We start from the raw sequence: 14151 nt of genomic DNA, 5'->3' as shown, positions 1-14151 counted from the left end.
CCTCATTTTAAAAATAGAGATGGCTATCTTGACCTCACAGGATTTTTAGTTGAATTGCATGAAAACATGCAAACTGTAATCAATAAATATAGTCTGATTACATAATATTACATGATATTATTTTCATGTCTTGTAACAAGAAAGTCAATGCCAAAAAATGATTATTTCCTATTTTCACAACTGTTTTATATGAGTAATGCAAAGTATATGCATACACAGATTGGAACAGGCTCTGAGATAAGCAAGAATGTCTGGAAAGAGGCCATTTGACCATCATATTTGCCAGATGTAGAGTGCTATAGTGTTAGTGAGATGAATACAAGAAAAAAATGATGTATTTTGATGCTTTATTGCATAAATTTGATCGTAATTTTTTAGATCAGTGTTAAGAGACTTAGAGATAATATGAATTTGGATTTGAATGCAATTAGTGTGTCCATTAATGCTCTTTCCTACGGTACCTGCCTGACCAACCAAGCCCATGACTCAGCTTTGACCCAAAGTTTTATGACCCGAAACCTCTATCACCAGTTCAGCCTTCCCTCCTGAACTTCAGACCTAAATTTCTAACTGCCTGACAACTAACTGAACTCCATGTTCCATGGATGTGTCAAACTCAACATGTCCTAAACTGAACCTCCAAACCTACTCTCCTTTCAGTTTTTCCCATTGAAATTAATGGAATCACCATCTACCCAAGGCAGAAACCACATCATCTTCGATCTCTTTCTCTCCTCCACCTACTATTATATTCTGTAAGTTACCTGCTGCTATTAATTCTGTGTCTTGAATATACCAAAATTCCTTTATCTTCTCTCCATTCCTACCACTCCTAACTTAAATCAAGCCCCCATACTTATTATTTGAGCCATTACAATCATGATGGGAATATATAAGGTTAAACTCCTGCTAAAATAAATTACCCTGTGTCTAAGAATATTCCTTGTACCTTGATGGGCGTCCACTCCTCTTCATTTGGTCTAAACTTATGACTTAATCAATTTAGTACTCATTTAAATATCCTTGCATTTTTATCTACCTCTTCTGTTAAGCAATGTCTTCCACAAAGACGTGAATCTTGTCTCATTCATGTTTGTATCCTGAACAATAAATACCTGTACTTTGTAGGTGTCGGAAAATATTTGTTGAATAAAGAGATTCCAGGTGCTATATAAGAAAAGACTCTGAGTAAGAATAAATTTGGATTTTTTAAAGGTATTTTTGTTAAAATAAGTCATTCCATTAGATTGTACATAATTTGAAAAATCTGACTATGTGTAACCCAGCTCTACAGGATTCCTTTTCCTTTGCCATAACAGATTTGCTTAACTGAATTAAATGGTTTCAGGTATTTAATTTAGTTATGCATTTTCCCCATATTTTTCTACTTTTCCCCATTTCATTTATAAGGGGAATGGAAAAACTAGTTTATATCATCCTTTTAAAATCTTATGTTATGCCAAAATCCTCACATAAAAGGAATTCTATATCCACAGAATTATCTTTCTTCTTATTTACTCTTTTACATTAATATAACTGAGTATTAATCAAAGCCAATCTTGGAAAATATCCTAAACACAAATAATATTGTGACATAAAAACCAACAACAAAAGAGAAATTAAAACTCAAAGCACTGTATCAGAGTACTCATCATCTGACATCACAGATGGAGATCACTTGTTGACATAAAGAATCAAGACTTGGGGTGGCCTTCGAATAAGAAATAGTTTGGCAAATGAAAAATGCCAGACTGTTGCCAGGAAATTAAAAAAAAAAAAAAAAAAAGCTTTGGAAGAGTAGTTTAAGGAGAAAAACTGTAAAGGAAATATATTTGACAGATCCACAAATAGTTTGATTGACTGAAAACCAACCAACTAAACAACCATTCGTTATACTTACATCCACACGTGTGCTCGGGTGTACACACACACACCTGCTATTCTCACCCCCCACTCAACAAGAGCTATATAAACAGTGAGTTTTCCTTTTAGCCTGACTAATAGGAAGGGCTTGTGTAAAATTACTACTCCATTCTAACCACATTCATGGTATTTGGGAAATAATTATTCTATCCCCCTTTTTTAAATTTTATTTCTTATCTTCCTTTTTATTTCTTATCTTCCTTTTAAAATTATTTGATTATATTTATATGTATCAAAATAAAACAAAATACCGTCAAGAATTCGAGTAAGGCAGTGCCATTTCTCTGCAGTGAATAGAACTTATTCTTTAATCCCTTACCCTGTCTTCCAGCAAAGGACACTCGGGGAGTAAGTACTTAATGCATCAGGTATGAGGAATAAGAGACTTGGCTCAGGAAGTGATGGATGTAATAACCAAGGCAGTTGGTATTATTTTAAAGTACAATAAAATACAATTACTATTAAGGCAAAAATACATATTATTTTAATGGTCAGAACTAGGCTTCCCTTAAAGGTGGGAAATGGCTTTGGAAAAATACATTATTAAGCATTTCAGGTTAGATTAGCAGGTGTTAAAAAAAAAGAAACAGATAAAATACTCTGAACTGTTAGTAAGAAGAAAAGAAGAAGGCGAAGAAGAAGAAGGGAAAAAAAGAAGAGGGAAGCGAAGGAGGAAGAAAAGGAGAAGAAGGGGAAGTGGAAGAGGAAGGGCAAGTGTTTGGGGAGGAGCGAGACAGGATCCAGAGGAGAGCAGAGAGGATTGTGAAGCAATGTATCAGAGTATTACTATTAATAAGGATTTTAAAACAGGGAGAGCTGATATTCCCTGTGAAGTTTGGACTCATTATTATGATGTAAATTCCCACTCCATCTCCAGGAAGCCCTCAGCAAGTCTACTCTCACATCAGTGCCTTTGTGTAAGTATTTTTGTTGTTCTCATTGGTTTTCATTTTGTTCTGTTTTGTTGCTTTTAGGTGGTAGAGTCAGGCTAGGGGCTGATGTTGAAGCTTGGGCTGCAGCATTGTGAGACTGGGTTATCACATGATCCATACAATAATCTAACTCAGTGCCTGCAATAAACCAGAGGTAAACCTTGAGAACATGAGCCCCTGAGGATGTTTGCATAAATCTTGAAAAGACCATTGACCTTTCGGAGAGCAGAAGAGATTTAAGGCAACTCCACCTATGTATTAGGGGCAATGAAGACTCTGTCTATCCTTTAATCACAGATGTTTTGCCTCAAATCCTTTTTAAAATAGGGTACTTATCAATTAAAAATCAGTTTTATACATATGCATACTTGCATGAACAGGTGTGTTGGAAACGATGCAGGCAATGCAATGCACGCCATCTATTCACAGAAGGAATTTAGATGAATGTTGCTATCTTTGAATTTATAGCAAATAGAGAGTTGTGATATTTGGAAGTGAATTGACAGCATATAAGGGTAAATGTAGAGAGGCCAGGGAAGGCAAGAATTTCTAGGCCTATAAGCACACTCCTATGTATATACATATTTTGTTGAAAATATAGAAGTTTGATCTTTCTCTGCATTTACAGTTCCAACTGTTTTACTTCCTGTCTACTTAGCGTGCTAACACTGCCTAAATTTCCCTAGGGGGGATGAAAGGAGAGTAGAAGGACTCTCCCTGCCACTGATAAACTTAAATATATTTGGGGAGATGAGACTGAAAGACATAAAAATACTCTTAATTAATATTCTTGACTGCTTTACCGTTTATAGAACATTTATACACACATTATCCCATTTAACCTTACAGTGTTGCAATGAAGTTAGGAGGAAGGCAGTGATCATCATTATGTCCATTTTAGAGATGAGACTACCAAGGTCCAGAAAGAAAAGTGACAAACATGACCAAAGAGCCATAGTGACTATATACTTCACACTATTCCATACTCTTTCTCTGAATAAAATAATTAGAATTTACTTACATACAGAAAGTTATATGTATCCCATATATGTATATGCAATAAACACAATCAAATGCAAGTATTGTGATTTTTAAATAATATTACACCATAATTTTTGGATAATAAATTAGCAAGGAGGAAACATCATAATATGATTAATATAAGCATTATATGTTTTTTAATAAATAAAACAGCTCCACCATTTACTAAAACATAGTTCAAACATTTTAAAGTTTGCATCTGTATAAACCCAGGTTGTGTCTTACCTTTTTTTTTTTTTTTTGAATAGTACATGTCTTAGAAGCACACAGCTTCACCGTCAAAGGTCATCTAAGAGTGATGCCCAAACTGCCTACCTTACAAATTTCGAGGAACTTCTCACTGGTGTGTTTCATAGGGTGTTCAGTGAAGGTCGCATAAGGTACCTCAGTGGACCATGGGTTCCAGCGGGAAAAGAGGGACTGCTGTTCCAGACTCCCCCAGTAGATCCTAAGGCCTTCTCCTTGTCTCCTACAAGAAAGAAGTTTCCTTTAGATTAGCCATTGCCATGAGATTAAAACAAAAAGAAAAGAATGGGAAAGTAAGGTAGTGTCTCAGCCTTTATAATGCTGCTAAGTGGCTTGCCTACTAATTGATTGTTCCAGAAATTTAGGAGGTAAGAATAAAGGATAAATTCTGTTTCAAACATGATGAGTTCTGAGTGTTTTTGAGACTGCTATGTGGGAAAGCCTAGTTGGAAATGTGACTGGTGCTGAGGACCGAGGCCAGGGTTAGAAATAGGGATATTAACCTCACACCAATATTTCAACGGTAACAGTTAAAAGAGAAAGGGAGAGGAAGAGTCAAGGTGGTGGGACAGGAACTAGAAGTGTTGAGGTGGCAGGCAGTTTCAAGGAGGAGGGAAATGACAGCAGCTCGTTTCCACAAAGCAGTAAACACAAGCAGGAAATGACTGAGAAGAGACATGGGACATCAAGAACAGTAGCCTATGTATGATCATTAAGAGGGATGATGACCAATTCAAAATGCCTGTGACTTCAGCTTTTATATCTTATGGTTTTCTATTTTCTGCACACATTCCATCCAGCAAAGTTGTAGAAACAAACATATCAAAGCTCATAAAGGAATTGCACCTGCCTTTTCACACACTACCTGGAATAGCCCAGGCCTGGTCATCTGGTAAACCCAAGTGCAAAGCAAGAGGAAGCTTGGGAATGATGGGAGGGAAGTTGTGGCAGGAGAGTGTGGCCACATTGAATAACAAAATTGTAATTCCTGTGGTCTCTTCTTTTACGTGTGCCCATCAGAATTTATGGTTTGTGGTTTTAGACATCTCTGAATGCAAAGAGATCCCTGGAGGTTAAGCCAAGCTCAGGTGCTTTGCATTCAGCAAGCTTTAAAACTAAGTTGCCTGTAATTCTAAACAGCCCCATGGAACAGCACAGAGCTCTCATTTCTTCTAGAAATTAAATCCTGGGATCTAGAATAAAAACCCAGAGCTTAATTGTGGTGCCTTCACAAAGCTGTCACTTCCTGTATTAAGGAAGAATTCCTTTGGGAATGCTATTGTGGCTTCTGAGTGTTTATCCAAGTAAAGATGTGTATAAACACAATCTCACACATATGCATATGCCACCCCTTTTCCCCATTGGCTGATCCCTGAGATTCTTCTTTCAAAAGGAAAGTAAGAAAAGAGCCTGGCACATTCTACTGCCCAGTTCTCAGATTTTTGATCATTGTGTTTGAAAGCTGAAACCAAACTTTTTTTTTTTTTTTACTTAATCCTTCACCCACAGAGAAAAAAAAAAAAAAGAAGAGAGGAAAAGAAACATATTGTACATACCTCTAAAGTTCCCTTTCTAACCTCTCACCTTCCCAGCTGCTATGCTGACATTTATCATCCCCCCATACGTTCCTTCATTCTGTTTCTTTTCTTTCTTTCTTTTTTTCCCCCCTGGCCTGGTAATAAGCTCTAAGCTCAGTGAATATTCTATGCATGCTGGTTAATGGCGCATTCTGGCTTTAGCCCATTAAAACAACTTGCACAATAGAATTATTTACTGCTTCATATGTCAATTTATGTGCTGGGTGCAATTTTGCTTTTTCCAAAGGCAATGAAAATCTGCCAAGATAGCTTCTCTAATAAGTACACTTAATATTCTTTTACCTTAGGGAAACCTTAAATGAAGTTTAAGCATGAAATTCAAGAGGGACCCTATTTCTAAATAACCAATCAATTTGAGCATGGCAATGACATTTCTCAGAGATGTAGCATACTTCTAAATATACAAGTTCATACTCAGCCATCAGAAAGGATGAATACTTACCATTTACAATGACCTGGATGGAACTGGAGGGTATTATGCTGAGTGAAATAAGTCAATCAGAGAAACACAATTATCATATGGTTTTCACTCATACGTGGAATATAAGAAACAGCAAAGAGAATCATAGGGGTAGGGAGGGTAAACTGAATGGGAAGTCATAAAAGAGGGAGAAAAATCATGAGACACTTAACTATAGGAAACAAACTGAGGGTTGCTGGAGGGGAGGGGGATGGATGGTGGGGTAATTGGGTGATGGGCATTAAAGAGGGCATATGATGTGATGAACACTGGGTGTTCTATGCAATTGATGAATTATTGAACACTACATCTGAAACTAATGATGTACTATATGTTGGCTAATTGAATTTAAATAAAAAAAAGAAAATAAATAAATATACAAGTTTAGCCAGCCTTCTCTCCTGAGTTCCACTGGTGATATCTGAGAAGATAAATCTACAACTAAGAAGTCTCTCCAAAGGTAAAACTAAGGCAATGCTTCTCAGCAAAGACTTTAGTACCAGAGGTCTATGAAAATCTACCATCTTCTGTTCTGTCAAATGTCATAAGGACAGAGAATATAGATGCCTTTATGACCAGGAGTGCTTTACTAGTTACTTGTGCTCACCATGAAAGGTATCATATGAGGTAACAGAGTAAAGTGGAAAATGCAAAGAACGGGATGTTGTGTATTCTTGTGTTAGAGTCTTGGTTCTGACCCTTAATGCTGTGTGACTATGAACAAGCTAGGGTCACTTTCTGAATCTCAGTTTTACCATATGCTCTTTGGCATGTTTCCATGTGACACCTTATGACCTGAGTAACTAAGTAAATGTTGTAGACAGTTACAGTTATGGTGCTACTAACATTGATCCAGTCAAGGACATACAAAATCTAAAAGAAGCCTCTGGGCTGCGGCTTCAGTTTAGAGGCATTAAATTAGGTCCCTGAGCACATCCTCTGCTGCAAAGACTATACCAAGCATTGTCCCATCACTCCTAGGGAACTTTAGCACCTACCATGACACCTTACAAACATGTGAAAGCACAAATCAGCCACCATAAGATGGAATAGCATTTTAATGTTTATAAACTAGAGAATGTCAGAGCTAGAAGGGCTCTTAGAAGCTAAAGCCCAGTGTGTTCTTTCTGGATATGAGAAAACTGACACAGGAAGACTAGTTTCCCAAAGCATCATTACACACAGGGCTGAGCTGGTGAGAGCCCTGGTCTCCCAAGACTTCATTTAGGGGTCTTTTCACCATTCTGGGCTATCATTACAAAATACATTCCAAGTTAAGGTCCTGCTATTACACAACACAGCCTTACTTCCAATCAACACAGAGTTAAAAAGACTTGCCCTAAGGAGACCGTCATCATCTATAGGCAAAAAGCCTACCCAGAGATCCTTGTTAAAGGTCAGAAAGGAAATCTCAGTCTCAAAAGGAACTGTAGAGATTATATATATATATATATATATATATATATATATATATATATATATATATATATATATATATATATTTAATATTATCAATGAGCAGATTGCAATAAGTGAAGAGGGAAATTACAAAAAAAGTTATGTTGTCAGGGTAAGAAGACTCTATCTTTCTCACTGAGCTGCTATGGTCAGGTTAAGCAAAGTGGAGGTACAGTCCTAGGTAAAGAATGCCAACACCAAATTATTAAGTAAAGAAAGATTTGTTAGCTTTCTGCTCCAAATCATCCTCTGAGTATAAACCCTGGCTTTGAGCATTATATACCACCTTTCTAATCTTTAGGTAACAACAACTTCACGAGGAACAAGAGGATAATGGATGAGAAAGTGTTTTGTATGCTGTAAGGCATTGACCAACTAACAAATCTTGAGTTCCTAGTGTGTACTATAATGCTTACTATGTACTGTTAGAAACTTTATATTTTTAAATTTTATTTAACTGTTAAAGCATTTTTTATACTTCTTTGGTAGAAATAAATGAAGTTAACAGGAAATATGATAAAGAATATGACCAGGCTTAATCAGATCAGCAAGTCAAGAACCACTAGACAAACAAAAGAAGAAGGGGGAGGAGAAATACCATGATCCTTACATAGACAAAACCAGAAAAGCAAATCTCTAGAACAGAGAAGGTTCTGGAATCTTCTACATTTTTCTTCACCTATTGATCCCTCTTCCTCCACCTGATTCTGAGTCTCAGAATACTTCTGTGTTTAGCTTCTGCTTTATCAGTGTTTTGACATATATAATTTCCTACTTAAACATAAATCCATCAGAGAGACTTCCATTCAGCTTAAAACACTCCTACAGCTCTTTTTTCTTTGGACTGAATCAGCATAGTTCTGTAAAACTTTTCTAATAGGCTCAAAATAATCTTTTAAATCACCTCAGAGGTGAATCCCTGAAACAGTCCTAAGTTGTCTATATTCAATTCCACAATTTAATTAGCATATTCTCTGTACAGTACAGTGTATTGTTGCAGGTAGAGAAATGAATAAGACTCAGTCTCTGAACTCCAGAAGCCCATGGTCTGAAGATCCAGGCCTGTTTCACTATCATCTCTTTCCCATACCTCAAACAGGTACAAATAGAAACCCACAGATCTCATTATAGAAGTAGAAGTCCACCTATTACAATTTTTTTTTAAAGATTTTATTTATTTATGTGACAGAGAGACAGCCAGTGAGAGAGGGAACACAGCAGGGGAGTGGGAAAGGAAGAAGCAGGCTCCTAGCAGAGGAGCCCGATGCGGGACTCGATCCCGAAACGCCGGGATCACGCCCTGAGCCGAAGGCAGACGCTTAACACCTGCGCTACCCAGGCGCCCCCACCTATTACAATTTATTTTGTTCCCATTTTCTATCCTCAAGGAAACTAGCTGGATCCTGCCTCCATTCCCATAGTAGTAGAAGCAAGAAGGTCAAGGCACCCTTCACTTTTGATAAATTTCAAAACCTCCTAGAAAGATACAGAAGTAGAGGAAAGTCTCCATAAGGATTCATAAGAACTTGGTAGAAGAGGGTTTGTAACAGTTGGAGATTTTTAGGATACTAGACCGAGTTGGAGGCCCTTTAAGAGATGTGTTTCCAATTCTTTCATTTTATAGATGTATAAACTGAGGACCAGAATTTTCAAAGATCAGAGTTCTTCCTTTAGTCTTGTTAATTACATGTTCTACTCAATGACTCAGACTCAGAATTCTATTCAAATACAGTTGTTGCCAGGGTGGAAACCTAAGCAATTACTACTTTAAACCATGAGAGCAGCCGAATAGATTCGCCTTCTACACCACAAAAAGCAAAGGCATGTTGAAGAGATGAGGTTCATATAGAAGAAACTATCACCCAAGTGCCAACGGACCAATCAGGAAAAATAAATGAATAACACAAAAAAGGAGCTCCAAGTTGAATGGAGGGAAAGCTTTATTTGATAACAAGTTTCGTAAGACAATGCAGTATTTTTGACAGGAAAGGCTCCTCTCCTTGAAGTCGTTTCTAGCTGAACCAGAAAACTATGCCAGCTAGTTACCAGTCTGGGTTAATTTGCTCCTTCCACGCATTCTACTACCTTCAGAGACAAGCCACGCATCCTTCGGCATAGTACAACATAGCCATAGTACAATATAGCTATTCTTTCTCTTCACTTCCCACTCTCCTTCCATCCAGGCCTTCACAGAGGCTGAGCTAAGGCTTTAAACCACCTGAGAGAAGACAGGAATGAGGAGGCAAGTCCCCAGAAGGAGAAATGGCAGCTTCCATTATTACCTCCATCAGCTGCCCCTCCTTTCGACTCATCTCAAATCTCAAAGCTCCACCACGGAATTAAAAACATAGCTCCAGGCACCAAGCTGAGATTTATGAGGAAGCACAGACATTAACTCTTGCTCTAAACGCAGGGTGTGTGCTTGTAAGTATGGGTGAGCAAACAGAGGGAGGCCGCGGGGGAGGAGGCCGGGCTGCCCAGGGGAGAGAGCTGTTCAGAACAACACAATATATTTTCTTCATGTCTCCTTTTTCCCTACCTTACAGCCTGTATTGTTGAAAGGCGGGCCTTCTAGAACCATGAAATGTTAGTCCTTTGCTTATTTAATCTGGACAAAAGTGGGGGGAGACAGAGTTGGCACGCTGGAGGGTATTCAATGCTCCTTTTTGCTCATTGAATGACCTCAGACGAAATATTTTCCATGACAAGAACCCAAAAGATGCTGGCATGGTGTCAGACAATAAGATTTGCAGAATGTGTTTACATTCTCTCTGTGTCCCCAGGCTGTTCTAACCCATCAGCAGGTGGTGCCTTTATCTGCTCTCTTTGCTCACCTGGCTCCCTCCCAGAAGTTTCCAGGGCCTTGGGCTCAGCGAGATTAACCATTTACTGGCATGGGTAACCAAGAAATTCCGTGGGTTATTTTACTTGAGGGAGAAGTAAGTGATAAAGTAAAACAGATCAGCAGTGTCCCTAAAGAGAGAATTCTGGGGCAGTGCAGTGCCATCACAAAAACCTTGGATGACAGATAGGACCTGGGTTCAAAAACTAAATCTGCCACTAACTTGCTGGATAATTTGAATCATTTCTTCTCTCTGGGTTCCAGGGGACCATTTATAAAACTCGTAGTTGAACTAGATCACCTCTAATCCCCCTTTCTTCCTCATTAAATTCCTATTATGAAAAGAATATTTGTATTATACCAGTTAGACAAAAAGCCAAAGGATAAATTAGTGACCGAGAAATTCTCAGAGAGCCACTGAGACTTTATATTTCTCCTCCTAGAAGAAGAAAAGACGTTAAACTACAGAATGAAAGACCTAGGATTAAACCAAAAGCAGAACCCAGAGACAGTGGGATAAATAATTAGAAAAAGGGCTATAGAAAAAGGCTATGGAATCCCCCAGGATAGAAGTCCTTAAAAGAAATGTTTATTTGCTTGGGAAATTTTAAATGTGCTGGTCCTAGAGGTGGCCATGTTCAGGGCTGAGATGAAGACTAAGGTCCATATCAAAGGTCTAGCCTAAGATTTTGTGACTCATAGTGTTAGTGAGTGTGTGTGTGTGTGTATGCACATGTATGCACGCGTATAGCTAATCCTTACGCTAAACTTATAGTGTTCCAGGTACATAATAATCACTTAATAAATCGATGTTTAATACAGATGAATGAATGAATAAATTCATAAACCAGTTAGGATGCCTATGAGTGTGAATGCTGAATCATTCTACACTTAGAATGTTATATGTTATAGTAGTAAGAGCCCTGAACTGCAGTCAATGAAACCTGGGTCTAAACCTATTACTGATGCTAACTTTCTTTGTGGCTTAGAGCTGGGCACAGCATCTCTGAGCCCCCATTTCCCTTTGCTATGGTCTGAATGTTTGTGTCCCACCAAAATGTATATGTTAAGATCCTAATGACCAAGATGATGAAATCAGGAGGTGATGACTTTGGGAGGTGATTAGGTCACGAAGGCAGAGTCCTTATGAATGGAATTAATACCTTTATAAAGGAGCCCCCAGAGAGCTCCCTCACCCCTTCCATTATAAGAAGACACAGGGAGAAGGTGCTACATATGAATCAGAAAGCAGACCCTCACTAGAGACTGAATCTGCTAGACCCTTGATCGTGGACTTCCCAGCCTCCAGAAGTATGATGAATGAATTTCTGCTGTTATATAAGCTACTCAGTCTCTGGCATTTTGTTACAGCAGCCCCAAAAGACCAAGACATCCTTCTTATAAAATAATTGTAGAGAGCAAAATGGAGTCTCTCGCGTCAAGCAGTGACATAAGCAGTTAAGGCATTGCAGCTAGGAGATTTCTCCGGGACCAACGTCGGCTGACACCCCAGAACTGAAAACTAGCAGAACCAGAGGAGGTATGCAGAGACCCGAAACTGACTGAACCCAAAAAAGGGAAGGATTTTGGCAGCAAACTGTCAGACTCTTCAGACCTGAACCCTCTATATCCGACCACTTAAAAAGGCAACTGCCACAGAAGGCTCTGCCCGATTGATCTCCGAATAGAACCTGGAACATCTGCTCGACATCAGAAGTAGTAAGAGCCCAGCACTGACCCGGACCAGCCCAAGGTCTTATCTCAACTGCACTCCCACAGACCGACTTCATGTTTGGTTTGTTTACTTCCTACACCCTTCTGTTAACTTGTTTGTTCTGTGGCTTGTCTTCTCTCCTGCTTTGTGTGCTGTGTAAGAAGCCAGGTTTAATCACATGGTGATTGTCATTGAGTCTGGAATCCTGAACCCGCTGTATAATTGTGATTTAACTTTGTTTTATGATTTAATAAAGCTGACATTGTGGAAAGACACAACTCATGTGTTTGCCTTCATTGCACGCTCATGACAATAATGGAGGCATTGGATCAGATATTCTCTAGAGGACACTCCAAGTATGCGCAAACGGAACCCTTTGGACTCATCAGAGTCGAGCATTACCTACCTTTGGGTTTCACTTAAATAACATACGGAGATATTTTATCTTCCAGAACTGGTATGAATGGATTATTTAGATGGAAATCATTCTAAAGCATACATACTTATTTTCTCAAACAAATTATATTAAAAATAATGAATTATATTATGGCTTAATAAAAGTCATCACAAACCAAATTTTAAGACCTAAAAGGGATTTATTATTAACCATTTATGTCCTATGTCCTTGATCCCTTAATTTTACTAAAACAGAGACTGAAATCTAAAAGATTACCTAGATTAATACTCGATCCCCTCCTAATATTTTCCTATACTTCAACACTTCCTTTTATGAAAGCCAACTATTATACGTGAAGAACAAGGCTATTTACCCAAGCTCTAAAAGACTCTTGACTGCCAAGGTTTTTAGTTCTTATATCAGCCATCTCTTCCCTCGTCTCTGTCATTTCTTGCTGCTATCAACATTCCTGACTCCTTCTAACTTGCTTTTTCTGAACTTCTACTGACAGCGAATCTAGGAATGCATTACTTTTGGAGTCAGGGGTAATAATCAAACAAAACAAAACTCTTTCCTACGCGCTTTCCTGTAATGGAAATTTACAGCAAAAGCTTTGGTTTCACAGATGACATTTAAATGGAGAGCTAATCCAATAATGTTGATAGTGAATAACTTTTAGATGGGCATTTAAATGGCTCACGTTTTAGAAAGTCCATTTGGAGTTCTATGCCGGTTAGAATGAAACAAATCTGATCCCAGAATTAATAATGACAACCACCTTTCCACCAATGGGGATGATATGAAATTTTGTCGTCCTTAAGGTCGTACTCTGGTAGACCGGCACTGTCATATTCTGTACAAGGAGGCTTATATTCTGACCCCTCCTTCAAACCAGTGAGAGCATAACTCCCATAATACTTAACGATCACTCTAAGTAGAAACATTAACAGCAAATCTCTGCTAGTATTCCTCAATATAGTCCAGAGAAAATGCTCTAAATAAAATGTAATGTGGACTTAGAGTCAGGAACAGTCCCTTATAGTTGAAGGTATCAAAGAAAGCTTCATACATTTCTGTACATGTTTAGGAGATCTGAGGGTGGACTGACAAAGAGGACATTTTGTGGCATTGCTGGCAGAGTCTGCCTACGTCTGGGAGTGCTGGGAGTAAAGGTCTGGATCAGAGCTGTGTCTACAGTGATGGAAGAGAAAGGCAGTGAGAGCCTATCTAGTCTGGGTCCTGCTCTTCTTGTAAACAGCAAAGCAAATCAGGAAGTAGTCAAGTCTCAAGAAAGACAATGGTAAAACGTGTTTCCTTTCTGGTTAAAGGATTGAAAGAAACATGCTAGAATATTAACATTATTGATACAATAGGATTATTGCCCTTCTTTTAAAATTCCCTACTTTCTGTAATAAGCATATATTATTTTTACATGGAAATGAACAACTGCATATCTAAGATGTTGTCATCCATCACGACCGGAGCCACGACTAATTAGTACCAGCAGTGGGCTAAGACGACTACATCTGTGACCTCTAGT

General features: G+C 38.3%; 1 protein-coding gene across 2 annotated transcripts in view; it reads right to left on the bottom strand.

Moving 5' to 3' along the window:
• The window catches only part of TPRG1 (tumor protein p63 regulated 1), a 198704-nt gene that overhangs the window by 95264 nt on the left and 89289 nt on the right, over positions 1–14151 (bottom strand). For both annotated transcript variants that reach the window (XM_087861512.1, XM_045811264.2), the window contains exon 5: positions 4212–4365. In XM_087861512.1, coding sequence (XP_087717638.1) covers positions 4212–4365 — 154 coding nt within the window. The remainder of the gene's footprint in view (positions 1–4211; positions 4366–14151) is intronic.

This window comes from Ursus americanus, chromosome 4 (genome assembly GCF_024610735.1).
Source record: "Ursus americanus isolate L20-20 chromosome 4, mUrsAme1.1.p, whole genome shotgun sequence".
In the NCBI taxonomy this organism is placed as follows: Eukaryota; Metazoa; Chordata; class Mammalia; order Carnivora; family Ursidae; genus Ursus; species Ursus americanus.
The sequence above is the reverse complement of the archived record's forward strand: the minus strand, read 5'-3'. Positions and strand labels throughout refer to the sequence as shown.